Source organism: Borostomias antarcticus (assembly GCF_949987555.1).
Source record: "Borostomias antarcticus genome assembly, chromosome: 6".
Lineage (NCBI taxonomy): Eukaryota > Metazoa > Chordata > Actinopteri > Stomiiformes > Stomiidae > Borostomias > Borostomias antarcticus.
Window position 1 is genome coordinate 26,751,631 of NC_140239.1, and position 25,791 is coordinate 26,777,421.

General features: G+C 44.7%; 1 protein-coding gene across 2 annotated transcripts; it reads right to left on the minus strand.

Moving 5' to 3' along the window:
- Nucleotides 1–391: 391 nt before the first annotated feature.
- On the minus strand, nt 392–15,459 carry gpcpd1 (glycerophosphocholine phosphodiesterase 1). 2 transcript variants are annotated; one of them, XM_084439936.1, is made up of 21 exons: nt 15,354–15,459; nt 14,724–14,855; nt 14,500–14,571; nt 13,660–13,750; nt 13,401–13,485; nt 11,731–11,806; nt 10,543–10,584; nt 9,922–10,045; nt 9,569–9,806; nt 9,011–9,173; nt 8,662–8,791; nt 8,413–8,467; nt 8,165–8,257; nt 7,917–7,994; nt 7,753–7,792; nt 7,299–7,357; nt 7,115–7,180; nt 6,803–6,939; nt 6,459–6,594; nt 6,032–6,192; nt 392–2,959 (listed from the first exon to the last, which is right to left on the minus strand). In XM_084439936.1, exons 3-21 carry the CDS (start codon nt 14,546–14,548, stop codon nt 2,761–2,763), a joined length of 2,022 nt encoding a protein of 673 aa, XP_084296062.1. In that variant the 5' UTR covers nt 14,549–14,571; nt 14,724–14,855; nt 15,354–15,459; the 3' UTR covers nt 392–2,760. The 2 variants fall into 2 exon arrangements, with proteins under 2 accessions (XP_084296062.1, XP_084296063.1); XM_084439937.1 differs by lacking the exons at nt 14,724–14,855; nt 15,354–15,459 and having other exon boundaries at nt 14,500–14,704.
- Between the last annotated feature and the right edge of the window lie 10,332 nt (nt 15,460–25,791).

Below are 25,791 nucleotides of genomic sequence, written 5' to 3' on the forward strand. Positions count from 1 at the left end.
TCATTGGATGGACTAAGCTGGAGTGATATCAGATGTCTTTAGTCAGTGTCCATAGTGCTCCAAAGGGTATCAGAACTAGTTATACATATTTATACAGAAGGTTTCTATGTATATATTATAGATTTTATACATACTGTATGTATATATTTTTTGTACTATTCTTTACTGTGATGTATATTCTTTACTCTGATCTATTCTGTACATTCTTGCTGCTTTAACACCCAAATCTTGACTGACTACACTGTATTAAGTTACACAAAACTATGATGGCTTATGATGTCATCATGGTGCAGATGGACATTGAGCAGTGCATTGTAATGAGAAGAGAAAATATTTTCAAGTAGTTTGCACAAGCATTCTTTTGCACAGAGTAAAGTTAGTTATCGCTTTATTTATCCATTGTGTTGATTCAGTTCAAATGTTTTTAAGACATGCATGATTCCAACAGTCGTCCATACAGCAGGACTAATGTACAGAATGTTTTACCTGAATCATATAATTCTTGGTACAGACATACACTACAGTATACACCTACATCTACAATGAGCTGCCCTTGCTCTGTTGCCTTCCAATGTAATATTATCCTATCATATTTTCATCAATCATCAAACATACTATATTTCGTGTTTAAACCCCCCCCACCAAAATAAAGGATAAAAGACAAAATATAAGAGAAAGAGGAGCTGTAACATGTCCCAGGCCAGAGAGAAATCTGGTTTTCTATTGCGTCGAGTGATCAGCGTGAGGTATGGAGATTCAAACCTGCCGCAGTGCAGACGAGAGTGGAAAAGCAAAGGGAGTTTGTTATTCAGGCTGTCTGACTTACAGAACAAACACAGGCAGCTGTACAGAAGCATAATTCAAAGCAAATTAATTGATTAGTTGATGGCTAGGAATTAAATGTATTTTCCAGCGGCTAAAAGACATGATATTCATAATGGTGAGCAGCTCGGTCACATTCAGACAAGACTAATAACAATCCTTTTGAAGCAAGTTATTCAAGTCATTAATTATATACACATGTCAGTTTCTAGTTTGATATAGGCACGTTGTAACTGTTATACAATCCGGTCACACGGAGGTGAACTTAAATTAATAATGGCATTGCGCAAGGCAGTCAGTCCTACTACAAATCAGGATAAATCCTCCGGCAAAATCATTATTTCCACAGCATGGAAGAGAATATTGGCTATTATATTGAATGTTTGCGTTTACATTCCTCATTCTAATACAGTAGGTATAATGTGTGAACAATGAAAATAACTGCTGTAATGAAAGCTTTGTTTTATATCAACAGCACTGGCGTTAAACTAACAACATCTATGATGTTATGAGATGCATATCTGGAAATGCAAATATACAGTACATTTGAGCACTTTCATTTAAACAGACAGCATATTGGCTTAACAAAAGATAAATACCTGAAAATAAAATTCTTTACTATAATGGAAACCTGTGTTCCTTCATTTTTTAAATTTTATTTTATTGTTACGACTAGATCCTCGTCATCACACCCGAGTCTATTTTGGCAAAACACCCTGCTCTTTCCTGTCAAATCAAACGACGAGAGAAGACACGCCCGCTGGGAGTTACACAGGTGTGTTATTGGAGAGCGGTGGAGGGTCATGAGGGGTCAGCAGACATCAGCCTCACCGTGCGCACACAGAGAACCACCTGGACTAATTCACCGTCTCACTGAAATGTTTCATTTAAAACTAAAACAATAAGAAGTTCAAGTTTGCTCATCAGTTTGGACGATATTACTTAGCTCAGTCCTTCCCAGCCAGGCCGTGCTATGACTGGGGGAGGGGGGTGGTTCAGGTGCAGCCAAGGAGGAGGTGCTGGTTCAGGAGGAGCTGTAGGGGGAGGAGGTGCTGGTTCAGGAGGAGCTGTAAGGGGAGGAGGTGCTGGTTCAGGAGGAACTGTAGGGGGAGGAGGGGGGTGGTTCAGGAGGAGCTGTAGGGGGAGGAAGGGGGTGGTTCAGGAGGAACTGTAGGGGGAGGAAGGGGGTGGTTCAGGAGGAACTGTAGGGGGAGGAAGGGGGTGGTTCAGGAGGAACTGTAGGGGGAGGTGGTTTAGGAGGAGCTGAGAGGGAGGTGGTGGTTCAGGAGGAGCTGTAGGGGGAGGAGGGGGGTGGTTCAGGAGGAGCTGTAGGGGGAGGAGGTGCTGGTTCAGGAGGAGCTGTAGGGGGAGGAGGGGGGTGGTTCAGGAGCAGCCAAGGAGAAGGTGCTGGTTCAGGAGGAGCTGTAGGGGGAGGTGGTGGTGGTTCAGGAGGAGCTGTAGGGGGAGGAGGGGGGTGGTTCAGGAGGAGCTGTAGGGGGAGGTGGTGGTGGTTCAGGAGGAGCTGTAGGGGGAGGAGGGGGGTGGTTCAGGAGGAGCTGTAGGGGGAGGTGGTGGTGGTTCAGGAGGAGCTGTAGGGGGAGGTGGTGGTGGTTCAGGAGGAGCTGTAGGGGGAGGAGGGGGGTGGTTCAGGAGGAGCTGTAGGGGGAGGAGGGGGGTGGTTCAGGAGGAGCTGTAGGGGGAGGTGGTGGTGGTTCAGGAGGAGCTGTAGGGGGAGGAGGTGCTGGTTCAGAAGGAGCTGTAGGGGGAGGAGGGGGGTGGTTCAGGAGCAGCCAAGGAGAAGGTGCTGGTTCAGGAGGAGCTGTAGGGGGAGGTGGTGGTGGTTCAGGAGGAGCTGTAGGGGGAGGAGGGGGGTGGTTCAGGAGGAGCTGTAGGGGGAGGTGGTGGTGGTTCAGGAGGAGCTGAGAGGGTGGTGGTGGTTCAGGAGGAGCTGAGGCCAGAGTCGGACTCCCCACTGCCGATGTGGACCTTGGAGGAGGCGCAGGGGGCAGAGGAGCAGGAGATGGGGTAGCTGGAGCAGAGGCAGCTCTTCAGGGTCTCCTCAGAGATCATCTCCTGCAAGGTGTGCTGCTCCTCTACTTTGAAGATGTTGGCCTCCTCCCCTTTGTCCTCACAGATTCTGGAAGCACAGAATCAAACAGGTCAAACAAGCTCAAACAGGCTCCTCTGAACACGCCTCCTTCACTACATCACGCCAATCAATGTTGTAGAGCGTGTGAACTCTGCCCTTGCAACCATGCACAAAAATACCAATCGGCAAACTAAGCACGAAAGATTTACAGGTAAGAATCAGTTAAGAACAGAAAATTACAAGATTAACCTAATAGGATCCAAATCGCTCAAATAGTGAATAGATAATCTTAATAATACAACAATAGTTGATCCAATCTATTGATGTCAAACAACACACCCAGGCTCTAAGGGGAGGAAAACACTCCCTCTTTACGGGATGTGCTGTAGGCCTGTATTAAATATGAAGGATAAGATCTGCTCAGTGATAAGATGCACTATTCGGCACAACAACCATCTCTCTCTTCATGCATCTATGATTCAGCCTAAGCCCCTCTAGTACTATAAAGATGCACAAGGCAAAAAATTTTGCATAACACCCACAAACCTACAGTAACAGGCAGTGTTAATTAACAGGTATTACTATTGTCATGTTCACGGTAGGGGAACTTATGAGAGCTAGCAAAAAGCTTGGAAACCCAGAACTCAAGTTTAGTCAAAAGTGGCTTCCGGTTCTAAACCTGCCTACAGTGTTGCATGTGCTGAATGTGATACTGATGTGTTACTGTTTCCAACAGGCATGACAGGCGAACCCTCTGTCGACACACAAAGAAGAGCTTGCAGTTCAAAAGCACGTTGTCACAGCCAAAACCCGTCTCATGCTACCATTCCAGTTCACTCTCTCCACTTTGTTGATACTACTGCTTTGCACGTGCATTAATAAAGGCCTTAAAGTCTGAAAATAAATGTAGCTTAAGATTTGTGAAGCATAAAATACCAACATACAGGCATGAACAGGAGTGGGCCTTTATCAACTAGGGAGTCTCAAAAAATGCTGGAAATGATAGCCAGGGCAGTTGACCAATCAATCATTGCTTATCCAACTTGTTACATCACTACCTTTCCCGTTGAAGAGAACAGAAAGTAGAATTGTATGTTCTCAAGGGATTGGGCCACGGCAAAATGAAAAGTCAACCGTCTTGCATCATTGTCCTGGAACGCTAGTCTGTTCCGGCTGTGCAATCGGTGAAAAACACAGGCTGCTGGCAGGATCCTTGGGGGTGGTGGGTTCAAAACAACACAACCAGGAAACCAGAGAGACATTACGGACATCTGGAGCTGAACTTGAGCATTCACATATTCTGAAAAGAAGAGGCACAGTTATCAGGACGACAGCCTGGACTCTTCGAAAAGCTGCCTGTTTGTACTGATGAGGATACAGCACTGCTGCACCTAGAGGCACTAAAGTACAACCAGCGTGTTGATGTTTTCGCTTTAGCTTTCTGGCAGTGTGAAGTGACTCCAGATCCCACATGTGTGGCTGAGAGTATTCAGTGGGGGAGGGTAAAAGCATGTGTGCTACAGATCAGGTGCAAGCCCCCAGAGACACTTGTGTTGAAATACTGTGCGCTGAGACAGCAGAATAGACAGTTAAGCTCCTGCTGAGATCAGACACATCTGTTCTTTTGAGGAAATGTATTTTTGACGCAGTCAGCTATCTCCACTTTCGTTTTATTACAAGCGCCTCTCTACCCAGTTCACCGTCGGTCCCAAATGAAATTATGATTAATCAAGTTGCTGTAATTATCTACTGTGGCTTGTGCCCAGGGATGAAACTGTCAGTTGCTCATTTCAGATTATGTAACCCATTGTCCTAGATGCTCCCAACTGGTTAAAAAGACATTTTGTATTCAGTTCCAGCTGAACAGATAATGTTGTTGGGATGCTGGTTTCCCTGAAGGAGAACCAGTTTCTGCTGCCTGGGGCGGCAGTCTGGAGACCTGGCCTATATAACCTGTTGATCATATAGTGGAGATAAAGAGCAGGCTATACATGGGTCTGTTGGTTGTAAACAATGTATGTTTGACATGTGACACAAACCTACTTCTACATTTATTCCACAGTGAACAAAAACAACCAAATTCTCACGCATTGGCCTCTACAGTAGATTTAGTTGACTAAAATCGAATGGGTTTATTAAAGTGTAATACATTATTTAACAATTTCTCTAGAATTTCCAAACTCATATATACACCTGGAGCAATTTAAATGACAGGTTTGGATTTAAGCATTATAAGCCATATTATAAGGTTATTTATGATCATATACAACGGCCGATATCAAAGTTCTGCAAACGGTGCACTCTCCAGATATAGCCAAAACCTGTCCTTTAAACTGATGGAAAAAGCTACTGAATTACATTTCTATGCGCTCTACTTGCCTGTGTTTGAGTTTTTTCAGCGTGAGCCAAGACTTTCATGGAAATCTCAGCATTCTGATTGGATCTCTTCCCAAATTGTCCCTCCCTAACATTTTAGTCTGGTTTTTATTTGTTAACGAAAATGTCAATAGATTTCGTCATAGTTTTTGTCATCATAAATTTGTTTTTATTTAGTTATCATCTTGTGAATAATAGTTTAAATAATAGTTTGCTTCGATGAAATGAATACTGGTGATGACCTAACTGCTCTGGAGACACGGTTCGGCTCTGTGTTCAGATAAGATAAGATATAATTTACTAATCCCTGTGGGGGAAATTTGAGGTTTCCGCAGCGGAAAAGGTACAGTAGCAGTGGGAAAGGTACACAGGAATAGATAGATAGATATAGATAGATAGATAGATAATATACATACAGTAATATGTCACATTAAATTACAAGGCAAAACATTATAAGAGAAATTACAAGAAGCGAAAAAAATATCAATATATAGAGTATGCCTAGATATTGGATACATACATACATAGTCTGTATAGACATATGTATAATAATACTAATTTGAGTATAATAATATTCAAACATATATAGATACATACAGTATATACATATATATATATATATACACATACATACTCAAATATATACCATACATACTCAAATATATATACATACATACATACATACACAGTACTCAGGAACACACAGGTGTTGTGTGTGTAGCTGTGTTGTGTGTGTGTGTGTACCTGTCGTAGATGAGTCCGTCGATGCCCTGCTCCCTGAACGTGGTCCTGTTGTCATGGTCGTTGTTGTCATCCCCCCAGCAGAACATGACCAGCCCTTTAGACTGGGCCTCCCGGATATGGTTCAGGTTCTTCAGCAGCTCCTCAGCGTGGGCACTGATACCCTGGGAGGGGGAGGGGTGAGGGGTGAGGGGTGGGGGGTAGGGTACTGTCAAAAAGGTCCCTCAACTCCCAGACAAGCCTGGGGCACTTTGACTAGTAATTCAATCCAAACTGCATGTACCATCGATTCAACCAGAAAGATTGATGAGCTATGCGTTTTTTCGAACTCCCTTGCAAATTAAAAACGTCGGAGTGTTCGGGTGCGTGTGACGGTCCGGCGTGACTCCGGTCATCCATCACCACCGGCGGCGGCTGGAGCAGCACTCACCAGAATGTTCTCACTCTGGGCGAAGCTCATGGCAATCTGGGTGCTCTGGCAGCGGACGTCCATCAGGTCAGGGTAGACGTCGGAGACACCCTGGGTGAGGAACAGGATGGGGTACTTGTTCTGCTTCTGACGCACCCTGGGGGAGAGGTCGGACGAGGGGGAATAGAATATACTCGTCAGCTTTCTGATGAATCCGGAAAGAGGAAGAACTTTCCGCACGGCAGCGCCCAGGACTCCTCAAACCAAGGTTCTGCTTTTCATACCAAGATCTAACAGCGAGGTTTGTGTGTGTGTGTGTGTGTGTGTGTGTGTGTGTGTGTGTGTGTGGTGTGTGCGGTCCTTACATGATGCAGACGTCCGGGTCGAAGCAGGAGAACACGATGCGTCTCTTGCCGGCCAACTGCAGCACGCAGGACAAGATGATGTCCAGGAAGCGGTTCATGTTGAAGTATGACGACAGGTTCCCTTCCCATGAGCCATCCTGTCAACACACAGCACCGTACGCAGCGATGCTTAGGAACCGCCTGTAGGAGTCCAGTGACTGTGACCGAGGCTTTTCTTTACAGGCCGCAACCTGTAGTATGACTGACCTCAATCAGTAGTATAACTGACCGCAATCTGTAGTATAACTGACCGCAATCAGTAGTATGACTGACCTTCAGCTGGGAGATCCACTTCAGCTCGATGTTGAATCCGACGTGTTCAGGAACAGCTTGGAAGATCTGGAAAAGGATGGGGAGGGGGGTGGAGGGTATATAATTACAAGGACGCCTGGCGGTTCAGAAAACCCAGAAACCCGTAGTTAGGGACGGTTCGGTCCCGATGGCCACACCGGGTTACCTGTGTGAGCGATGGGAAAGGCTGATACTCGTCAACTTCATCATCATCATCCATCAGATCTGAGGGACGAAGAGGGAATTTCAACCATGCAGTTTAACTCGCTCACACAATATCAGAATCGGAATTTGTTTTATTGCCATGTAGTTTTTCCAACATACTACTGTGGGAGTTTGCTTTTGGTCGTGGTGCATAACATCATCATCATCATCACAATAAACAGACAGCCTTGCTCGTCCGGCACATAACTTTAGAATGATGCAAGCAGGGGAACTCCCCTTTAAAATACAGATTAGGATCCGAGCCATATTCATCCTTAACTTGTACAAGACAAGTGGTAGCGATGGAGGTACCCACTGCAGTAAGTATGTGATTTGCTTTATGTGAATTTGCTAAACTGTCGAGCTAGGGCACATGAATATCAGACTGAAACACGTTGACGGGAGCTGAACTATACCTTTGTGGTCGTTGACTTTCATGGCAGCGGTGTGGGCCACCTGTGAAACAGACGCAAACACCTGTCAGTCCATCCTGAGCGATCACTAATAACATACAGAACAGATGGATATACATGTATTATTTAATATTCCATCCAGGTTCGTTTTAACTAATGGAATGTACCTTGAGCAGTTGCAGCTGGTCGAATGTCAGGTCTTTGACCGGCACCTCGACCAACTCCACAGAATGCTTGTCATTTTTCTGTCAAGAGAGGAAAAAGGGAAACGTCACGACGACAGAGTTTTTAGTAAACTTGAGCTCATTAAACCAACTTGATTTCGTTTTATATAAACACACAGGTGGACGACTGAGTAACATCAACCACGGCGACAGCACCGTCTTCAGTTTATTGTTTGTTTGTTATTGTTTACCTTCTTGGTGGTTATACAGCAGGTTAAATCGTGATACACGATGGGGGTGTAGTCCTTGGAGAGATGGACGTCAAACTCCACGTACGCAGCCCCCTACAGCCACAACAAACACGCCGTCAAAACTTAACATATAGTGTGGAGTCGTGCTACAGAGGCCGGATATTGTGAAGTGAAATCTGTGACCAAAAACGGTCAGTTGAAAAGCTCTTTTCACTGATTGCGATTCTCCTGCCAGGTGTGTTACTTACATGAGTGGCAGCGCTTCTGAAGGAGGCGACGGTATTCTCCCTGACTTTGTGGTGTCTGAAAATCAGAAATCAATGTTTATAAAGAATGATGGACACGTTGAAATATATCTCCTGAAATATATGGCTGTTTACAACCCAGCTCTGGTGCATACTTGACTTCTTGATGTATATCTGTGTCACCTGGTTACTCAAGACATGGTTGTCGTGTCTTGAATGCCTTTAAAAAATGTGTGTGTGTGACTAACTCACTTGGGTACGTGTGAGCTGCCAGCCCCTCTGTGACCCACATCCAGAGCGACTCTCTTCTTCCAGTACTTGGCGAAAGAGGAGCTCATGTCACACTGCCATCCCTGGATAGGTCGGATCACCAGGTAGTCCACTAAAACACACACACACACACACACACACACACACGATGACTCAAATACACGTGCTGGGCGAGGTCTAATGTTCACATAAGCAAAAGATATGGCGGGGGATTTTGCATGCGGATTAGGCTGCTCCATTTTCCCTGTGGGTTCAAATTCCAGTCCAGCAGTGCAGGCTGCTGTCTGATCCCTCTCCAGGGCAGCACGCTTACTTGACGCACGGGTCTCACCTCGGACTTTGCCGATGGTCTGTCTGGAGTTGCGTCCCATGATGGGCAGAGTGGCCACCCCGGTGTCCGTGCCACTCTCCATGAAGAAGGAGGAGAGGAGGATGGCCGTGCCCACGTGGCCTGGGTGGGTGTCGCCTGGCACCACAGGCTCACCTAGGTCCTCCTGTGGGAGGGCGGGGGGGGGGGCAGAGGTCAAGGAGAGTACTGACCCCGAGGGGGTCACCCGCTGGCTCATCTAACCCCGAGTTTCGGACTGACCGTTGGGCTTTGCGCCTCAGAGTGATGAATCAACTCCCACCCATTGATGGACACGGATGGATAAGTCTCAACATCGTAGATACTTTGGCTCTATTTACAGTAAGACCGACAGACCAGACACACGGGTCACTGCTAAACAATTCCTCAACCTCATGAAAGCAAATATGAGTAGTACTACCATCGGAGTCAATGAAAAAGACTAAGCAGCCGTTACCGCACCATAGAGGGTGATCAGTCAGAAGGTCCTGGGGTGTCTGGTGGAACCCAGAGTAAGTTGGGGGGGGGGGGGGGGGGGGTTACCTCGAAGAACTCAAAGGTGAGCTCCAGGTTGTCGGGGTCCATGGTGTGGATGCTGTACTCCGTCCACTGCGAGGGCTCCAGGGCGTAGCCGCACTCGGGCTGGGAGTGGCGGGACTTGCAGCCGTCGCGACTGATCAGGCTGATCTCCAGGGTGGTGGGCATCTTGTGCCATGGCGACGGGCTCTGCTCTTCCTCTTCGTCCTCCTCCTCCTCGATGCCCAACAGCATCAGTTTGATCCTGGCGGAGAGGCAGATGTCAGGCAGATGTTCCTGTTCTGCGGTATCATGACTGGGTAGCTTTGAAACCGAGCCTCAAACTTGATCCGACAACTTGACCCGGGTCTCAGTCTTACCTGAAGCGGGACTTCTTGTATTTCTTCTTGCTGATGGACACTGGAGTTTTCTTAGAGTAGTGCAGACGCAGACGGATGTCTGTCTGTCCTGTCAGCCAGCCGGAGTCCACACACTCGGAGCCGTCTGCAGGGAAGCCACACATGTCGACACAAAATGGCTGCCACAACATGGAAGCAGAGCAGCCCTGAGGCAATGTAGGACGCACTGAGCAAGACGCAAGCACTTTGTGAAAACAATCCACTATTCAACCATACATATGCAGGAGGGACATGCATGCAAAATTCAGATATCGCAGCAGATAGTGGGTATTTGTTCTGCAAGATAATGCCACCCCAAATCTCGAATGAAGAGTCACCAATCAGGAAGCGCTTTGCATGAAATCTGGAGGCATTTTTGTACTTCAGAGGCTCGAGTTATGTCTAAGGTACTTATCTGAATTCATTACCAGCTTATCACCATGTTAATCTTGTATTAGTGCATACCGAGGTACAAGCCTCAAGCTCTGCTGTTTGATTCATCATGTGGTGTATTTGATAAGAAATGTCAAGTTGCGGATGAGTAAATATTTTCTGAGAAGGAAATGTATTAATCAAGCTTAAGCAAACACTAAATTCACTTACTGTGAAATCCAAACCACCCATCGTTGATATCAAGAGGTGAGTCTGCAATAAAGAAAACAAGCATTAAACAGGATACAGCAAAGCCACTCCCCTACACTCCCACCACTTACACCGATGCACAGATCAACAAGTCATATTCATACAGACCTGACAACTCGGCCCAAATGTCACATCAAATATAACAATTCAGGATCCAAGTGGTTTGAAATCTTTACTTCAGTATATTTGCAATGGTTGATGAGGTCATTAAGAGTTTTGTATGTATTGGTACAGTGATGTGTATATATTTGATATATTAATTAGTGTCTCATATATTAATGTGTCGTTATTCTGCTTGTTTCTTAATGATGTTATGATTGTTTCAGCACTTTGAGATTGTCTCACAATGAAAAGTGCTTTATATATATAATATATTATTAGTATTAATATTATTATAAGAGCTAAATTCAAAGCTTATCCTCTGAGAGTGATGAATCAACTCCCACCCATTGATGGACATGGATGGATAAGTCTCAACATCGTAGATACTTTGGCTCTATTTACAGTAAGACCGACCGACCAGACACACGGGTCACTGCTAAACAATTCCTCAACCTCATGAAAGCAAGTATGAGTAGAACTGCCACTGGAGTCAATGAAAAAGACTAAGCATAAAAGCCACAGGGCAGGATGAAGGCTCTTTGTGTTTCTATTTGTTTCTATCAAGCCCACTTTGAATAAGCTTTGTTTGAGGTTTTCTGACACCGTGGTGTTTAAAATAAAGGGATTGATCTAGCAGCAACATCCACTACAATGCTTCCTCTTCCACTCCCCAGAGCATTCTAGCTCAATCAGCAGAGCGTTACTGTATCACAACCCCCGCCTCAGCAAAGTAGTACATACAGGCCCTCCTATACTAGGCTACTTCTATAATGACCGAGTTGTGGTCCAGAGAGCCAGCCCAAAGGTGAGGGTCAAGGAGAGGTTGGGACACTTAACATAATAACGCCCATAATAACAGATCTTAAATCAGGTCAGCTCAACCCAAAATACTAACTTGAACCACTAGGAGGAATAATATCTGACCATGTTTCAGAAGTAAGGGGCACCTTCTACTTCTATTGGGACAGAGAAAGGGGTTAAACCTGCTCTACAGGGGTGCGGGACACTTCATCAAATCAAACGGTGCGCTGTTCTGGTGGGCTATACCTGTCAGGCTCATGGAGCGAGGTTGCTGATGGGTCTCCCACTTATTGACTATGACTTGACATGGACCACCTGCACTCTGCAATTTCAACGTTTGGCACAGAGTTAAGGTGATAAAATACATTCGACTTTCACTTTGGTCTCTGGACTAAAGTGTAATAGCATAGTCACCAATCTCCGTGGGCCAGTCAGCCACGATTGGTTGAAATCTGAAAAGTGCATTCATAAGTCAAGAAGAAAGAACTTGGTGTCATCGCTTCAAACAAAAAGGTTGAAATTAAATCGCATTCGCTGCTTCCCTGCGCGACACGACGTGAGCTCCACCTGTGAGTCACAACAAACATGCCCTCTGACGAGTCAAGTCTTCAGAAAACAAGCCAAAACAAGCATGGTATCCAAATTGTGTGACTTAAGTATGTATGCATGTGTTTGTGTGTGTGTGTTTTAGTGTGTGTGAGTGAGCCACGTAGCCTAGCGCAGCACTACATAACACTGGGGAGGATCATGTGTTCATACTAGAGGCAGCCAGCTGGCCCGCCTATTCTGAGAACTGCAGGGACCGAACTGAGGTCAGTTCTGAGAATGTAAACAGAGACAAATCCTTGAGCATAATCTTAGCTTTGCTCTAGAACCATATCTGTTATCTAAGGCTTTCTAATGTTCACCACAACGACTCTGTTAGGTGGGCTTTTACACCAGGATGAGCCTGCATTAGGTACTGGTATAGGTATAGGTACTGCATTTGTAATGCGCTCCCCATCCAGTTGTTACACTGGCCCGGAGCGCCATTCACACACCAATGGCGGCAGCTGCCATGCAAGGCGCTTGCCTGCTCATTGGGAGCAATTTGGGGTTCAGTGTCTTGCCCAAGGACACTTCGACAGGTAGTCAGGAGGAGCCGGGATTCGAACCACCGACCCTACGATCACTGAACGACCCGCTCTACCTCCTGTGCTATACCGCCGCCTGCATTGAGGCTACATCACATCCTCCCTCTATATGGAGTATTTATGGTGCGTTCGTTTATAACTGGGAGGTGGCAAATTGCGACTTGCTACTAGGAATTATTAAATAAAACGCCGCATGAACTCGCACGTCCTCGTCGCAAATTCGGATATGTTTCTCAGCCCCCAGTTGCTCGAATGCACTAGATATAACTAGGTAACTGTGATATAATGGTATATAGCTCGAATGCACACAGGTCGGAGGTAGGTATTTTGCCACTTGCGACTTGCCACCTCCGACCACAAACGAACACACCATTATAATGGTTTAACTGAGAAGACCCTGAAACAAGTCAAACAATCCGAAACAGTGGTGATTGTTTCAATTTGTTTTGATGAAACCGAACCGTTTTCAAAGCGGTTATCAGCAGAGTGTCTGTTTCCTCCTGAGCTGAAAAAAGGGGGGGAACATCAACAATCCCAAAAATAAAATCTGGCTCAGCGTCATTAAAAGGAAAATAGATACGGTAGCACAATAAATCCAAACCACAAAACTGCGTCAGATCTAGTTCTAATCAATCGGTACAAAGTACAATAGTAGCCTATAAGCACAACAATAAGAACAGGTCCTGTGTACAAACTGTTCACAAGACTGGGCACACATAAGTGGACACACAAAGCCCAAAAAAAAAAAATTCACTGACAGCAAGCAAAGGTTATTTAACGTACCTTCGACTCCAGGAAGAAACCTTTGAAGTAGCGATAGCTGAGCACAGCTCCTCTAGGCACTTGGAAGGTCTTTGTCCACAAAGTGCTAGCATGGTAGAAAGAGAAAAAAAAACAACTGTGTGTGTTATAGAATATAGGCTACATAAATTCAGATGCACGTGGTTTCATGTATATCAATAGCTATTAGCTGCTTTGACACACTGAAATATATCTTGATCACGAAGAGTAAGCTGATGTGTGTGTGTAGGGGATGGCATACCCATCATTGACAACAGGCTGCAGAATCACAGCTCTTTGATGGCTCCAGTTTCCGAGAGCCTCACAGTTTCCAACCACTGCGATCACCTCCCCTGTTCACATAGATGCATAAACAGCAAATGGACTGCGGCAATGGGGAAAATAGAAAGGCTACTATTGATTAAAGATCTGTTTTATTTGCCATGTACATGGTACACCCATCGTAAAATAGGAATGCTATGGGGAAAATAGAAACAGTATTGGGTAATAAAAAAAAAAAAAAAAAAAATAGTTTTTAAAAAAAAAAGTGGAAAAAAGGCATACACTAGAGAGGATTTTCAGATTAGGGGTGGGTTTCAGTGGGGTTTTATTTCCATCCTATGTTTTGAGCTTTTTAAAAATGTTGCGTTTTACATAATTTCTTATCTTCATCTTTTTATTGTGTTTCATCTTCCTCCTTATTTTCCCTGCTTTTATGTTCATTTTGTCTATTTTCATGTAAATCACTCTGTGCATGTAATTTCCCTGTTGTAAAGCACTTTAATATGCATTTCTTGCATGAAAGGTGCTATACAAATTCAATTACCTTTATTTAGACTCGAAGGACACTGAGGTTGCCCTCATTTACAGTGGTGACGAGTAATAGAGTAGTAATAAATAAAATAATCGGTGATAAAACAAGAATAACAGATAACACTAAAAACAAAGCATAAAATAGATAAGATAAGAACAGACTAAATAACGTTGTAGTATTATTATTAATAAGGTTAATAGATCTTCTAGCATACTGGCTCTCCTAAATTGGACGTTTTCTTGAAAGATGATTCCCCAATCACTCTCACTGGTGTTCAGGTTGTCTTACCTGGGGCTGTCTCTCCCCTTACAGCCAAAGTCACTTGAGTAGTCTCCATAGTAGACACACAGGCAACAGGCACTGATTAAAGGACAATTAGAGACGCAGTCAGTCTGGAAGACCGGGAAGTTCACTTGTCAATTAGAACATCTCTATGGCATTTAACTTTTTAACAACAGGTCCAAATGACATCGTTTATCAACATGAATGTTCATACAGTAAGCCTACAGTACCTCGTTCAGCCTGGATACTGTGAAGGGGTTCTAGGCTCGTACTACCTCGATGGTAAATTCAAGAGGCAGATGCTGTCGTGTTGATAGGCTTCGGTCTCGAGTGAACAGTCACGACGCGGTAACATTGTCCTGCTGTAAGCGATACAATTGTCAAATCCCAATCACAACCTGGCCACGCCTTTTACGATAAGATAAAATGAATTAGAAAAAAAAATCCTCAGGATAGATACATTTGGGCGAGATTGTCTTGCCTTGGGTCAACAAAAAGAGTCGACTCACTCGCTTTCACCCCAACGTTAGCTAGCTACACATAGCTACCAGTCGAAATTGTTCAAATTATAATAATAATCAAATGATTTGGCCCAGTCCGTGGCGTGGGCCGTTCAGACCAGCCGCCGCCCTACACCGAGTCGGATAATACGGTCAAACGATGGGCCGCTTACGTGACTACGCTAGCATTAGCACTAGCTAGCTCTGCTAATGCTAGCGTTGTTTACTTCCATGCAGTATAACATGCCAAGGCGACCAAGCGCTAACCAGTTAGCTAAGCAGCTGACTCGCTGACCGCATTGCGTCGATTTGACAAAGAAAGGTAAGTATATACATAGATTATGATGAGCGATCATTTACCGTTATCATTTTTACGTAATACATTTCGTTAGCAAAGATATTCCGCAAGGTGTAGCTGATCTCTGTTGGCAACTACCGACCGCGTCGCTCCATCTGCCCGTCTGACTGCATAGCGGTAAACAGCTGCGCTATCTGCCGCGCTAGAGCAAAGAGGCAAGGGTGACTCACATGAACGAGATGCACAACTGTGGAGGTTTACCAGTTGGTCAGAAAAGCTAAGATCGATGAATCCCGTTTCATTTTATGCTACTGGGATTTTGATCTAACAAAGAATCCTACATAGCTAAACTTGCCATGTTAAAACGTAAAACATTGAGCCAGTCTGAAATCAAACTATTTGTTCTCGGTCTTAAAGCGGATACTTGGTGATACTTCGATCTTGTAATCATTTGAGTCCGCTTTGTTGGTTCATTTCAAGTTGAAGTTCAAGAGTTCAGGAATTTATTTTTCCATATGCAACAAATAGAGCCTACAAAACAGCAGTGGCATTCTTGGTCCTGCTCTCCTCCAAGGTTGCTTATCAGTAAGTCCCTGACTAAACACTATCTTAACTGTGATTCACAGTCTGTGAATAATATAATATTAACCTGGACAGACCTAAAAGTAAATCGTTTTTTTTTACATGCCAAAGACAAAAACAACAAGCCTAGCCTAGCTTTCTGTGCTCAGGGGCTTATTTCAGGGATCAAAGGCGAGACTCCTTCTGTACTTTAGTGAGTATAACAGCATGAAGTAGGCATAAGTCTCTCTTCAATGTGATTCTATATCTGATCATTGTAGAAAACATTTTGATTGTCCACCAAATTCAATCTTATATCTTGTATAGTGTGCGGTGCTTTTGTGGAGCTACATTGGTACACTGGCTTTGCTCCTGCATACTGGAATACAAAGCTACTATTCTTAGGTAATGGGCTCACATGATCTAGCCTACAGGTTAGCACACCTGCTAACCTTTCATTAATTTCACCTTCTGGTGTATGTAACCTACAGTAGCCTGCACTTTGGTTGGAAGTATCCACCCTACGAGGGAGGTGTTTGCTACTCAGCCATTGTTGGCATAATTGGATTCAGTGACCTTGCAGAGTGACCTTGTTTTCAACTCTGCATCTACAGGCAGATACATTCAATCTGACAGACTGGTTTGAACCAAAACACAACAGAAGTTGACTGTCGGTTTACGGCAGGCAATCAGGATTTGTTATTGTACTTTAATACTGGTTAAGCTCTTACAGTAGACGTTTAGAAAGAAGAGGCACTTGTGATTTCTGGCGTCTAGTAGTTCTCTTGACAACCCACGTTGAATGCTGTTATTGTACTGCAAGTCGCTTTGGACAAAAGTGTCTGCTAAATGACTGTAATGTAATATAACAGGACGGTCAGGGTTGCGTATGTGTTTGTATATGTGTGCGTGTGTGTGTGTGAGTGTGTGTGGTGGTTAAAACGTGATTGATTTCTGGGCCAAATGTCACCAGCTCTGTTGTAGCTATGACTACCTATCCCATGATCTGAATACCTTTGTGGAAAAAACTGTGAATCCAGCTGGGATTAAAGTTAGCCTGTAACCCCCTCCAGTGTTCACAAAGAGTATTACAGGAGAAGCGAAAAGCAGAGTAAGATACAGTACCTGGCCAACCTCAACTAAAGTATTATTATAAAGCAGTTAAGCCTTCTAGAAAATGTGGTTGTGTATTTTCAATGAATGGAATTATATTCAGGCCGGCACGTAGCTCGGGACGTAGAGCGGCCGGCTGGGGATCGCAAGGTCCCTGATTCGATCCCAGCTCCCAGCTCCCTGCATTGTGCTGAAGTATCCTTTAGCAAGAAATTGAACCCTAAAATTGTGCACGTGAGGCACAGTGGCGTAGTACCTAAAGGGCCTTTCTGTGCGGAGTTTGCATGTCTTACGAGGGTTGTTGTTCGCAAAGGTTTCCTCCCAAAATAACCCAACACATGCAGAGGAACAGATGCTCTTCAATGGACAGTGGACACCAGAGGCGCTGTAGACACCAGAGGCGCTGTAGACACCAGAGGCGCGCCGCTCTACAGTAGACACCAGAGGCGCTGTAGACACCAGAGGCATGCCGCTCTACAGTAGACACCAGAGGCGCGCCGCTCTACAGTAGACACCAGAGGCGTGCCACTCTACAGTAGACACCAGAGGCGCGCCACTCTACAGTAGACACCAGAGGCGCTGTAGACACCAGAGGCATGCCGCTCTACAGTAGACACCAGAGGCGCCCCGCTCTACAGTAGACACCAGAGGAGTGCCGCTCTATATTAGACACCAGAGGCGTGCCGCTCTATATTAGACACCAGAGGCGCGCCACTCTACAGTAGACACCAGAGGCGCTCTACAGTAGACACCAGAGGCACGCCGCTCTACAGTAGACACCAGAAGCGCGCCACTCTACAGTAGACACCGGAGGCCCTCTACAGTAAACACGGCACCGGAGGATCTCTACAGTAGACACCAGAGGCGCTCTACAGTAGACACCAGAGGCGCGCCGCTCTACAGTAGACACCAGAGGCGCTGTAGACACCAGAGGCGCGCCGCTCTACAGTAGACACCAGAAGCACTCTACAGTAGACACCGGAGGCTCTCTACAGTAGACACTGGAGGGCTAGAGGGAGCACGGATCACTGGAAGGCCTGGCTGGAAGGAACAGGGAACAGGCCAGGACTGCCTCATTTCAGACCATTTAAGAGCTAACGTTAAAATATACAGTAACTCAAAAATATGAAGAGAGGAATGCCAGCTCGAACTTCCAAGTGCCAATTACTGTAAGTGAGGATTCCCAAGTTTTTTTTTCTTAAAATGTGAGTTTCAGTGCATTTCCTGATTAGATTGAACCAGTTGTCTCACAATCAAGCTTCACTCTCCTACTTCACTGGCCTGGATTCAGAGCTTTAATTCGCCCACTCTATACTGATGATCTCAACGGACTGTGACGAGTTGACAATTCTGTCTGATATCAGGCTACTTTATCTCATGATCTCATGTAGCGGTGGGGCGGGGGGGTAGGGGGGTGTAGTTAATTCCAAAAACGTCAACACTAAAGCCTGGATGATAAATAGTGGGTCAGAGCAACCTTTCTGTGTGGTATTAATTTGGGCAGAGACACAGATTTTCGGGCTGGAGTTCCCCAGAGTTCCCCAGTGTCCACCCTTGGCTGTATAATGACCACCAGTGGGACATATATCAGGTCCTGACAAAAGACAAGTACAGTTTTGGGACACAGTTAATCTGTCCTGGTGGTATGTTGCATAGCATTTCTGCTGAAAAAGTCCTTTGTTGGTGTTTTATTTTGTGTGGAACGGGTACAAGTAGACTTTAGGGAGTTGAGAACAGCAGGAGCCTCTGGTTTAATTGCACATGTGTGTCGTGGTATAGCAGTCTGGATACACAACACTGGATCAATGTCTGGCCCTGGTTGTCACTGCAGGAGAAACAGGGGGGTGAAAGTGAGAGAGGGAGAAAGAGAGCTGGGAGAAAGAGAGCTAGTATGATGTTAAGAGGAGACTGCAGTATAATGAATATTTAAAAGCTCTCATGGAGCAGAGAGATAGCCACTCTGCTCGCTGCAGTGAGGCTGTGCCTAGTCACTGCACACAGTACGCAACAGCACCGCTGGCTATTTGATGAAGAGCAAAGTTATCTGCACAGTGGTCTGCATAGAGTAACAAGTCCACTGTGTGTGGAATATAATACCTGCTATCTGGGTGATCATCAGCCTCTCTTACTCTGAAATGTAATTTAATGTAATGTATTGCTTTATAAATGTTCTATGCCGGTAGACAAACATACTCCTGGAGCTTGCTCGATCGCCTTGTTGAGAGGGGTCAGGGAAGAATTTTTACAGCTGACTTATCTGGCCCCCGGGTGATTACTGTTTTTTTTCTTCCGTCTGGAATATGTAGAGAGTGGGTCGTATGCCCACCTCCCTTGTTCTCTGTAAAGCGCATTGTGTTGCCTCTGGGTATGAAATGCGCTATACAAATAAAGCTTTGATTGATTGATTGATTGATTGATTGATTGATTGATTGATTTGTAATGTTCATAGGCATAATTCAAAAGTCAATCTTTTAAGCTAGATCATCAAGTCAAGTTTTTTTGTCTGTTGATTTGGGTGTAATCATGTCCCCTACCAGCCCACATTATTTTGAATCTGTTGAATGTCCTGTTCCAATGTTCCAGTGACGAAACCTAGGAAATATTTCCGCAGGATCTTCTGTGGAAGGACTGCCCAAATCAGCCACTGGGTATAACCATTGGGCTACAGTAAAAAGCCTATAAAATGGAGCTGAGCCATGATGTTAAAACAACAATTCAAAAAATGTCTCCACATTTACAGATGAAGTGATCAATTTCATGTGAGGAGAAATGAAGTCCACCTGCATGAAGATGGGTAATTTAGATGGAATTACATGTTTTATGGATAGAGAGACCTGGGCCTCAGGCTGTTCTATAATGTTCAGTCCTGAGCTCTAGTTCTCCAGAACAAATTCTTCTCCATCCTGGTTATCTTCCGCTAGCTGACAGCCTCTAATGAACAAAAACAGCCTCTAGGGAGAAGACATTATTATCTCCATGGAGTTTAGTCATGATTACATCAGAGAAGGAAAGAGGGGGCATCTACATCAAGAAAACAGACTGAATAGAAAGCATGGATAGATAGATGGATGGATGGATAGATGGATGGATGGATAGATGGATAGATGGATAGATGGATGGATGGATGGATGGATCTCCTAACCTTCCTTTATAATATCACCTGTGAATGAATCATTGAACACTGGTGTTATGAAGAAGTCTCCTCTGGTTTGCAGTCTGCAGTCACAACCCCATCTAGTGGTCTTACACGGGCACAAACAACACACACACACACACATACACACACACACACACACACACACATTCTTAACTGTAACTCGACAGCTTTAAAGCACCTTACAAGCATTCAGTATCAAACAGATATTAGCTCATTAGCACATTTATGGAATGAGTACATCGTTAAAATCTAATAAGAAAATCACAGCATCCTTTAAGTCACAGAGTCATTAACATGAACTGTGATCTGTTGTTAGAAAGCTAGAGCCATTCCACCCAGCCAGAGTAAATGCAAATGTAGCCGCATTGTTCATATTAATATTCAGTTTAATATTTAATATTCAATACAATTTATACAAATCTCTCACTATTATGCTCCAAACTATACAATCGCTGACCTTGTGTCTGTATTAGGCCATAGGTAATGAAAAAGGCAGCTTAACCTAGACTCTCTTAGTAGTGAGGGATTTGTATCAATTTTATGTAACACCAACCAACGCCATTGGGAGGGCAACCAATCACCCTCGGCTATCAATCCCCCTCTCTCCCCAGAGACTTGAGGTGGAGACCCTGGCCCGATACATCTCACAGAGCCCAGGACTTGCATTAGTCCCACGTCTGCCTGCCTGCCTGTCAGAGCTCATTAGGAAGACATGGGGAGAGTGGAGAGGGCGAGGAGGGGATGAGGACATGAGGAGCATGGAGGGGGAAGAGAAGGGATATTTCTATTGGCTTTTGCAACAGAAAGCTCTTGCCATGTAAAATGAAAGAACTCTTCATCCATGGCACTGACTAAAGAAGGGGTATACACACACACTCGCACCCCCCCCCAGATGTGCACGCACACGCACACGCACACACACACACACACACACACACACACACACACACACACACACACACACACACACACACACACAAACTCTTTCTCTCTCACACACACCATGCCTTTCCCTGTATTGTTATTGGTATCACCCTCCTTAGGGAGAATCAGCGTAGTTTGATTGTGAATTCAATAGCGAGCACACTTTAATTTCCTTTGAAAGCAGAGCGTGAAGAGATGCCACAACTGATCCCGCGACAAACATCTCCGTCTGACACCCTTGATCACACATAAAATGTCTGCCCTGAAAACGAAAACAATCTTGAAAGGCGAGGAGGACTGGCAGATAAAGGGATAAAGATCTCCAACCAGACAAAAACTTTTCCTGTCTCGCTTGGAGCTCCATGTGAGACACCAGCTTACAATATATAGAAATGTCTATCTACAGTCTTACTGCTATGTAAGCTGATTTTGTGTTTGTTTGTTTTCACGTGGACACTGTAGTCGATAGAGTGAGGGAGACAGCTGATGCTGCTGCTGCTGTGGCCGTTCGGGGTAGTGGGTGTCAAGAGGTCACACTTAGGCCACAGGGGGGGCCTCTCCTCTGGGTTATCAATGACACATCTCTATGGGACACTATAAACGGACACAACCCAGACTGACAACCAATGGTGATTAAGTCATCATGTTAGGGTGACAGGCGACACATCTGTATGGTCACTCCTCCACCAATCTAGCTTCACTAGGCCCTAAACGGGCAGGCCTAGGCGTGGAGGGTGGGCCGAGAGAGCACTATTTAACGTCTCAACCAAACCTTGAGACTTCGATTTGGAAACGGTAGGCAACTCAGCCGGACAGATTCGCTGCTCCCAGCAGGCAGACACGCTGATAACACCATGCGGGGAGGGAAGTCTAAGGCCTTGACATTGCGCCACAGCCGCAGCCAGCAGAGAAGCAGGGAGAGAGAGAGAGAGAGACTAGGGAAACATCCGAGTGTTGGGGTGATTTCATCAATAACTATCACAACAAGAAGGCTATTAACATCGTGGTTCATAATTAAATGGTGCTGCAACTTTTATTAAGGCTTAAAAAAAAATTACACAACGCAGAGCAACAGAAGAAAAGACCTGAAAAGCCAACCTGGTTAATTTGCACTCGAAAAAAATCCCTTGGTTGGAGGTCAGCTAGGCTAATTTGCACATCAAACTCCACAGTTCAACAAGGCTTTTCTGACACCCCACCTCATTAGAAGGAGGGTCTCACAGGACAACTGCAGGACACACACATGCTCCCGGGATCAACAAGCAGCACAGCGAGGAACATTCTCTCATCACACTGCCTCTATGGGAACACCTGTAATCCTACTGGAACCCTTTTCATTCTTTCCCTATGGAGACTGGAAGTACACTGTGAGCAGGGAGATAGTTGTGTTTTTCTGTGACAGGTGGATGGAGATTGATGGATGAACCCGGGAGGGACTAGGATCTCTCTCCTTCAGCCGTCTCTACCTGACCTGGAGTCCTTCCGCAGAACTAAACCACATTAATGAATGGATGACCTCAACAACCTGACAGAGAGAAGACAGGCTCTCCATGTTGCGAAAACAAATGTCGACTTCAATCCATCCAAAAGTTTAGTCAGTGTTAGAAAGAAGGAAAAAAACAGGTTTCTACAGTGACTCCAAATCTAAAGGATCTATACTTTAACAATTACCTTACGGATAGAGCATTGATGATCAGGCATGTAGGTAGCTTGGTAGATTTAAGGACCTTCCTCCCAGTCCTGCCTCTTTCCTATAACCAACAGACATGCTGCATGTGACATGTTGCACATGTCTGCTTGGGTAAACCTAGTGGGGACCATCTGATAAACCTAGATGCACTCAACATCTGTCGGCTTGTAGATCTTTTGCCTCGGGTCATAACAATGTGTTCTTCAGGGTTCTGTGGTCCCGCTGACCAGGGTTCCACGTCGTCATACATATTGATAATAATTAGTGCCGCAGAACATAAATACAATTTTAACTGAATTCAATGTTGAACTTTAGAATTAACAGAATATGAAAGCATCTGAGTAATGTGAATCATTCATTTAACTGAAGTTTATTATGGTTTAATCATATGTATATTGTCGATCCCTAAATCCAGCACTGAGAGTTCAGGTCGACATTTTAAACAAAAAATGGCTGACTGATCTGATTGAGTCAATTTCCATAAGGGCGAATCTAAGGCCAGTTTGACCTTTTAATGCAGGGCAGGTCAGCTTTGGGCTTAGTGGCAGCCTCCACCTCCAATAACATTAATTCCCCAGGCCTAGGGCAAATTCTGAACAAAATCTAATTTCTCTCTCTGCTTCTCATCACATGCTTCAGCCTCCAGGTCACTTCTGTCTTCTCCCTACTTCAGCAGGTCCCCATCCTTAATTGAACCTGATGTGCTGAAAGGTCACTGAAGGATAGATTTGTACCGATTGAACAGACATCTGCCATCTTGAATGTCCGCCATAAAGAGAGTAAGGAATAACAAGATCAAAGCTGATGTGGACTTGTGGTGAACTTGTTTTGTCTTCCTGTGACAGCAGAGATCTAGGTGTGGCAAATGCCAAACCCCTGCACCAAGGAGAGTCTGAGAGACCGATATACTGTAAGAAAATATTGAGATTGTGCTATAAGTGCTCTCTATATTTCAGTCAGGATTTGCTCTGATCTAGTGAGGAAATAAGACCAGGTTATTTCAGGTGAATCTAAATTTCACAATTTCCCTCTGTCCCTCCTCGGTGTGGGTGGATTGGACAGGGCTGCATGGCTGATCTATGCCCGACAGTCACATTCGTTTTGCAGGGAGGTTCTTTGGGCTGTTTCGGGTTAGCCATCAAATTTAGAGCCAATGGGGCCACATTGATTCACTATTTCATGCCTTGTAGAGGAGCAGACATCCCACCAGCATGTGGAGGCATCATTTTGACACCTCTCTGAAGCTTTCTCTCCCACAGCACTGTCATGTATTGCATGTGTGTGGACTGAGGGTAATGTAGCCACCTGTAAAGTGCTAATTATGTAACAATAAAAACCATTACTGTATATTCTTTGTGGTCGTGTATGAAGAGCAAACCAGTGGAATAATTACCAGCATATTACAATCCAACTCTGTCTGGATGCGGTGTGTCTTATTCAATTAGATTCTGAGTCTGGTCATTTTTTTATGAGCAGTTCTCATATTAAAATGAATAACAATTATGATGCTTTGGCATCTGGTACTACAACTTCACTATTCTGTATTTTAGGATGTGATGTTTGTCCTATGTTGAATTTTTTTTATTTGAATGAAAAAATGGAATGATGATTTTCAGATTAAAGGACTCTGGTAGCATGGGCTGTTTCTCTTCTCAACACCAGTAGAAAGAGAATTTACCAGAGGAGAGAAAGAAGGGACAGCGCAGCCAGGTCATTGAAGGCATCTACCGGCCTTTTCTGGTCGCTACGGCAACCCTGCAGTCAGCTGCAGGAGATTGCATGATCAAGCCCTGACTGCGAGAACACCAGCTGGAGCAAATCAGCTAACGAGCCAACAACGCCTTAAAACCCCAGTCAGGGAGGCAGCGATCAGTCTTGAGACTCAGTGAGTATAATGAGGTAGCCTGGCTGACACACTCATAAACCCCAACAAGACTAACCGCCTTTTGTTTATCATCCCCAGAAATGAACCGCCGCATTCCCCACCTGGATTCCACACAGGACCCCTGAGGAAGTCCAGGAAGCCGAGGGACCCCGGCTGAGTTTTTGTTAACCTATTTTTGTTTTGGGTTGGACCAGTAAAAGCGCCGAGGCGCTAAACAGCTCCTTGTCTCGCTCTCCCTGTTGTTCTCCACCCTACCTGCTCTGCCCGGGTGTCACAATATAGGCTATATATATATTTATCTCAATAACTATAACTTTGAAATGAACACAATTGGGATCCATATGTGACATGCTGTGAATTTTACAAAACAAGTGGTTGATAAACCAACTGAGGAATGGTTCCGTTTGCTGGAGAGAGATTGATTCCTGCTGGCTAGCTGTGCTTTGTCCAGCACCAGCCAGTGTTGTGTATAACACTAATACTGTATTAACGCCGTCAGATCGATAATCCTGTGAGTGTTATGGAAGCCTAGGGGAGCAAGGCCCACATCCAGCTGTAACATGGGCTGACCTCATTAAAGTTGAATCTGATTTCTTACAACAGAGGCACAGTGCGGAGAAGACAAACATGTGGACTATGTGAACAACACAAATAGCCTATTCATGGCATTACCTTTGACCTCTTTAAGTGAGAGCAAACAAAGATGCCCAGGGGTTTCCTGATAGATCTACATGCATGACACATTTATCATTCAATAATTCTACTTCTCAGAACAAACAGCATGCTGAAGGCTACGGAAAACAGGATAATGGAGAAAACAGAATGCCTCCAGGATATTTGTTTTACATTGTTTGAGCCAATAGGTAGAGTAGGCCTATGCATTACAGCTGCTATCTACGGAGTCTGAATGTGTCATATCAGTTAGACATTGCCATATTTTGTATTATTGTTTATGGTGATGTGACCAATTGAATGAATAGCAGAATTGCACTGAACTTTTTTGACTTGTTTTTCAATATCATTATCTTTTTCAATTTCAATGTTCCTCATCCTCAACCTTTTCCCCCAAGAAAAATATGAATGAATATTTGAATCTGAACCGTCAAGAAACTTGCATGGTTCACGCGGTGCTAGTGCTGAACTGTAGAGCGTGATATGTGCGTATCTACC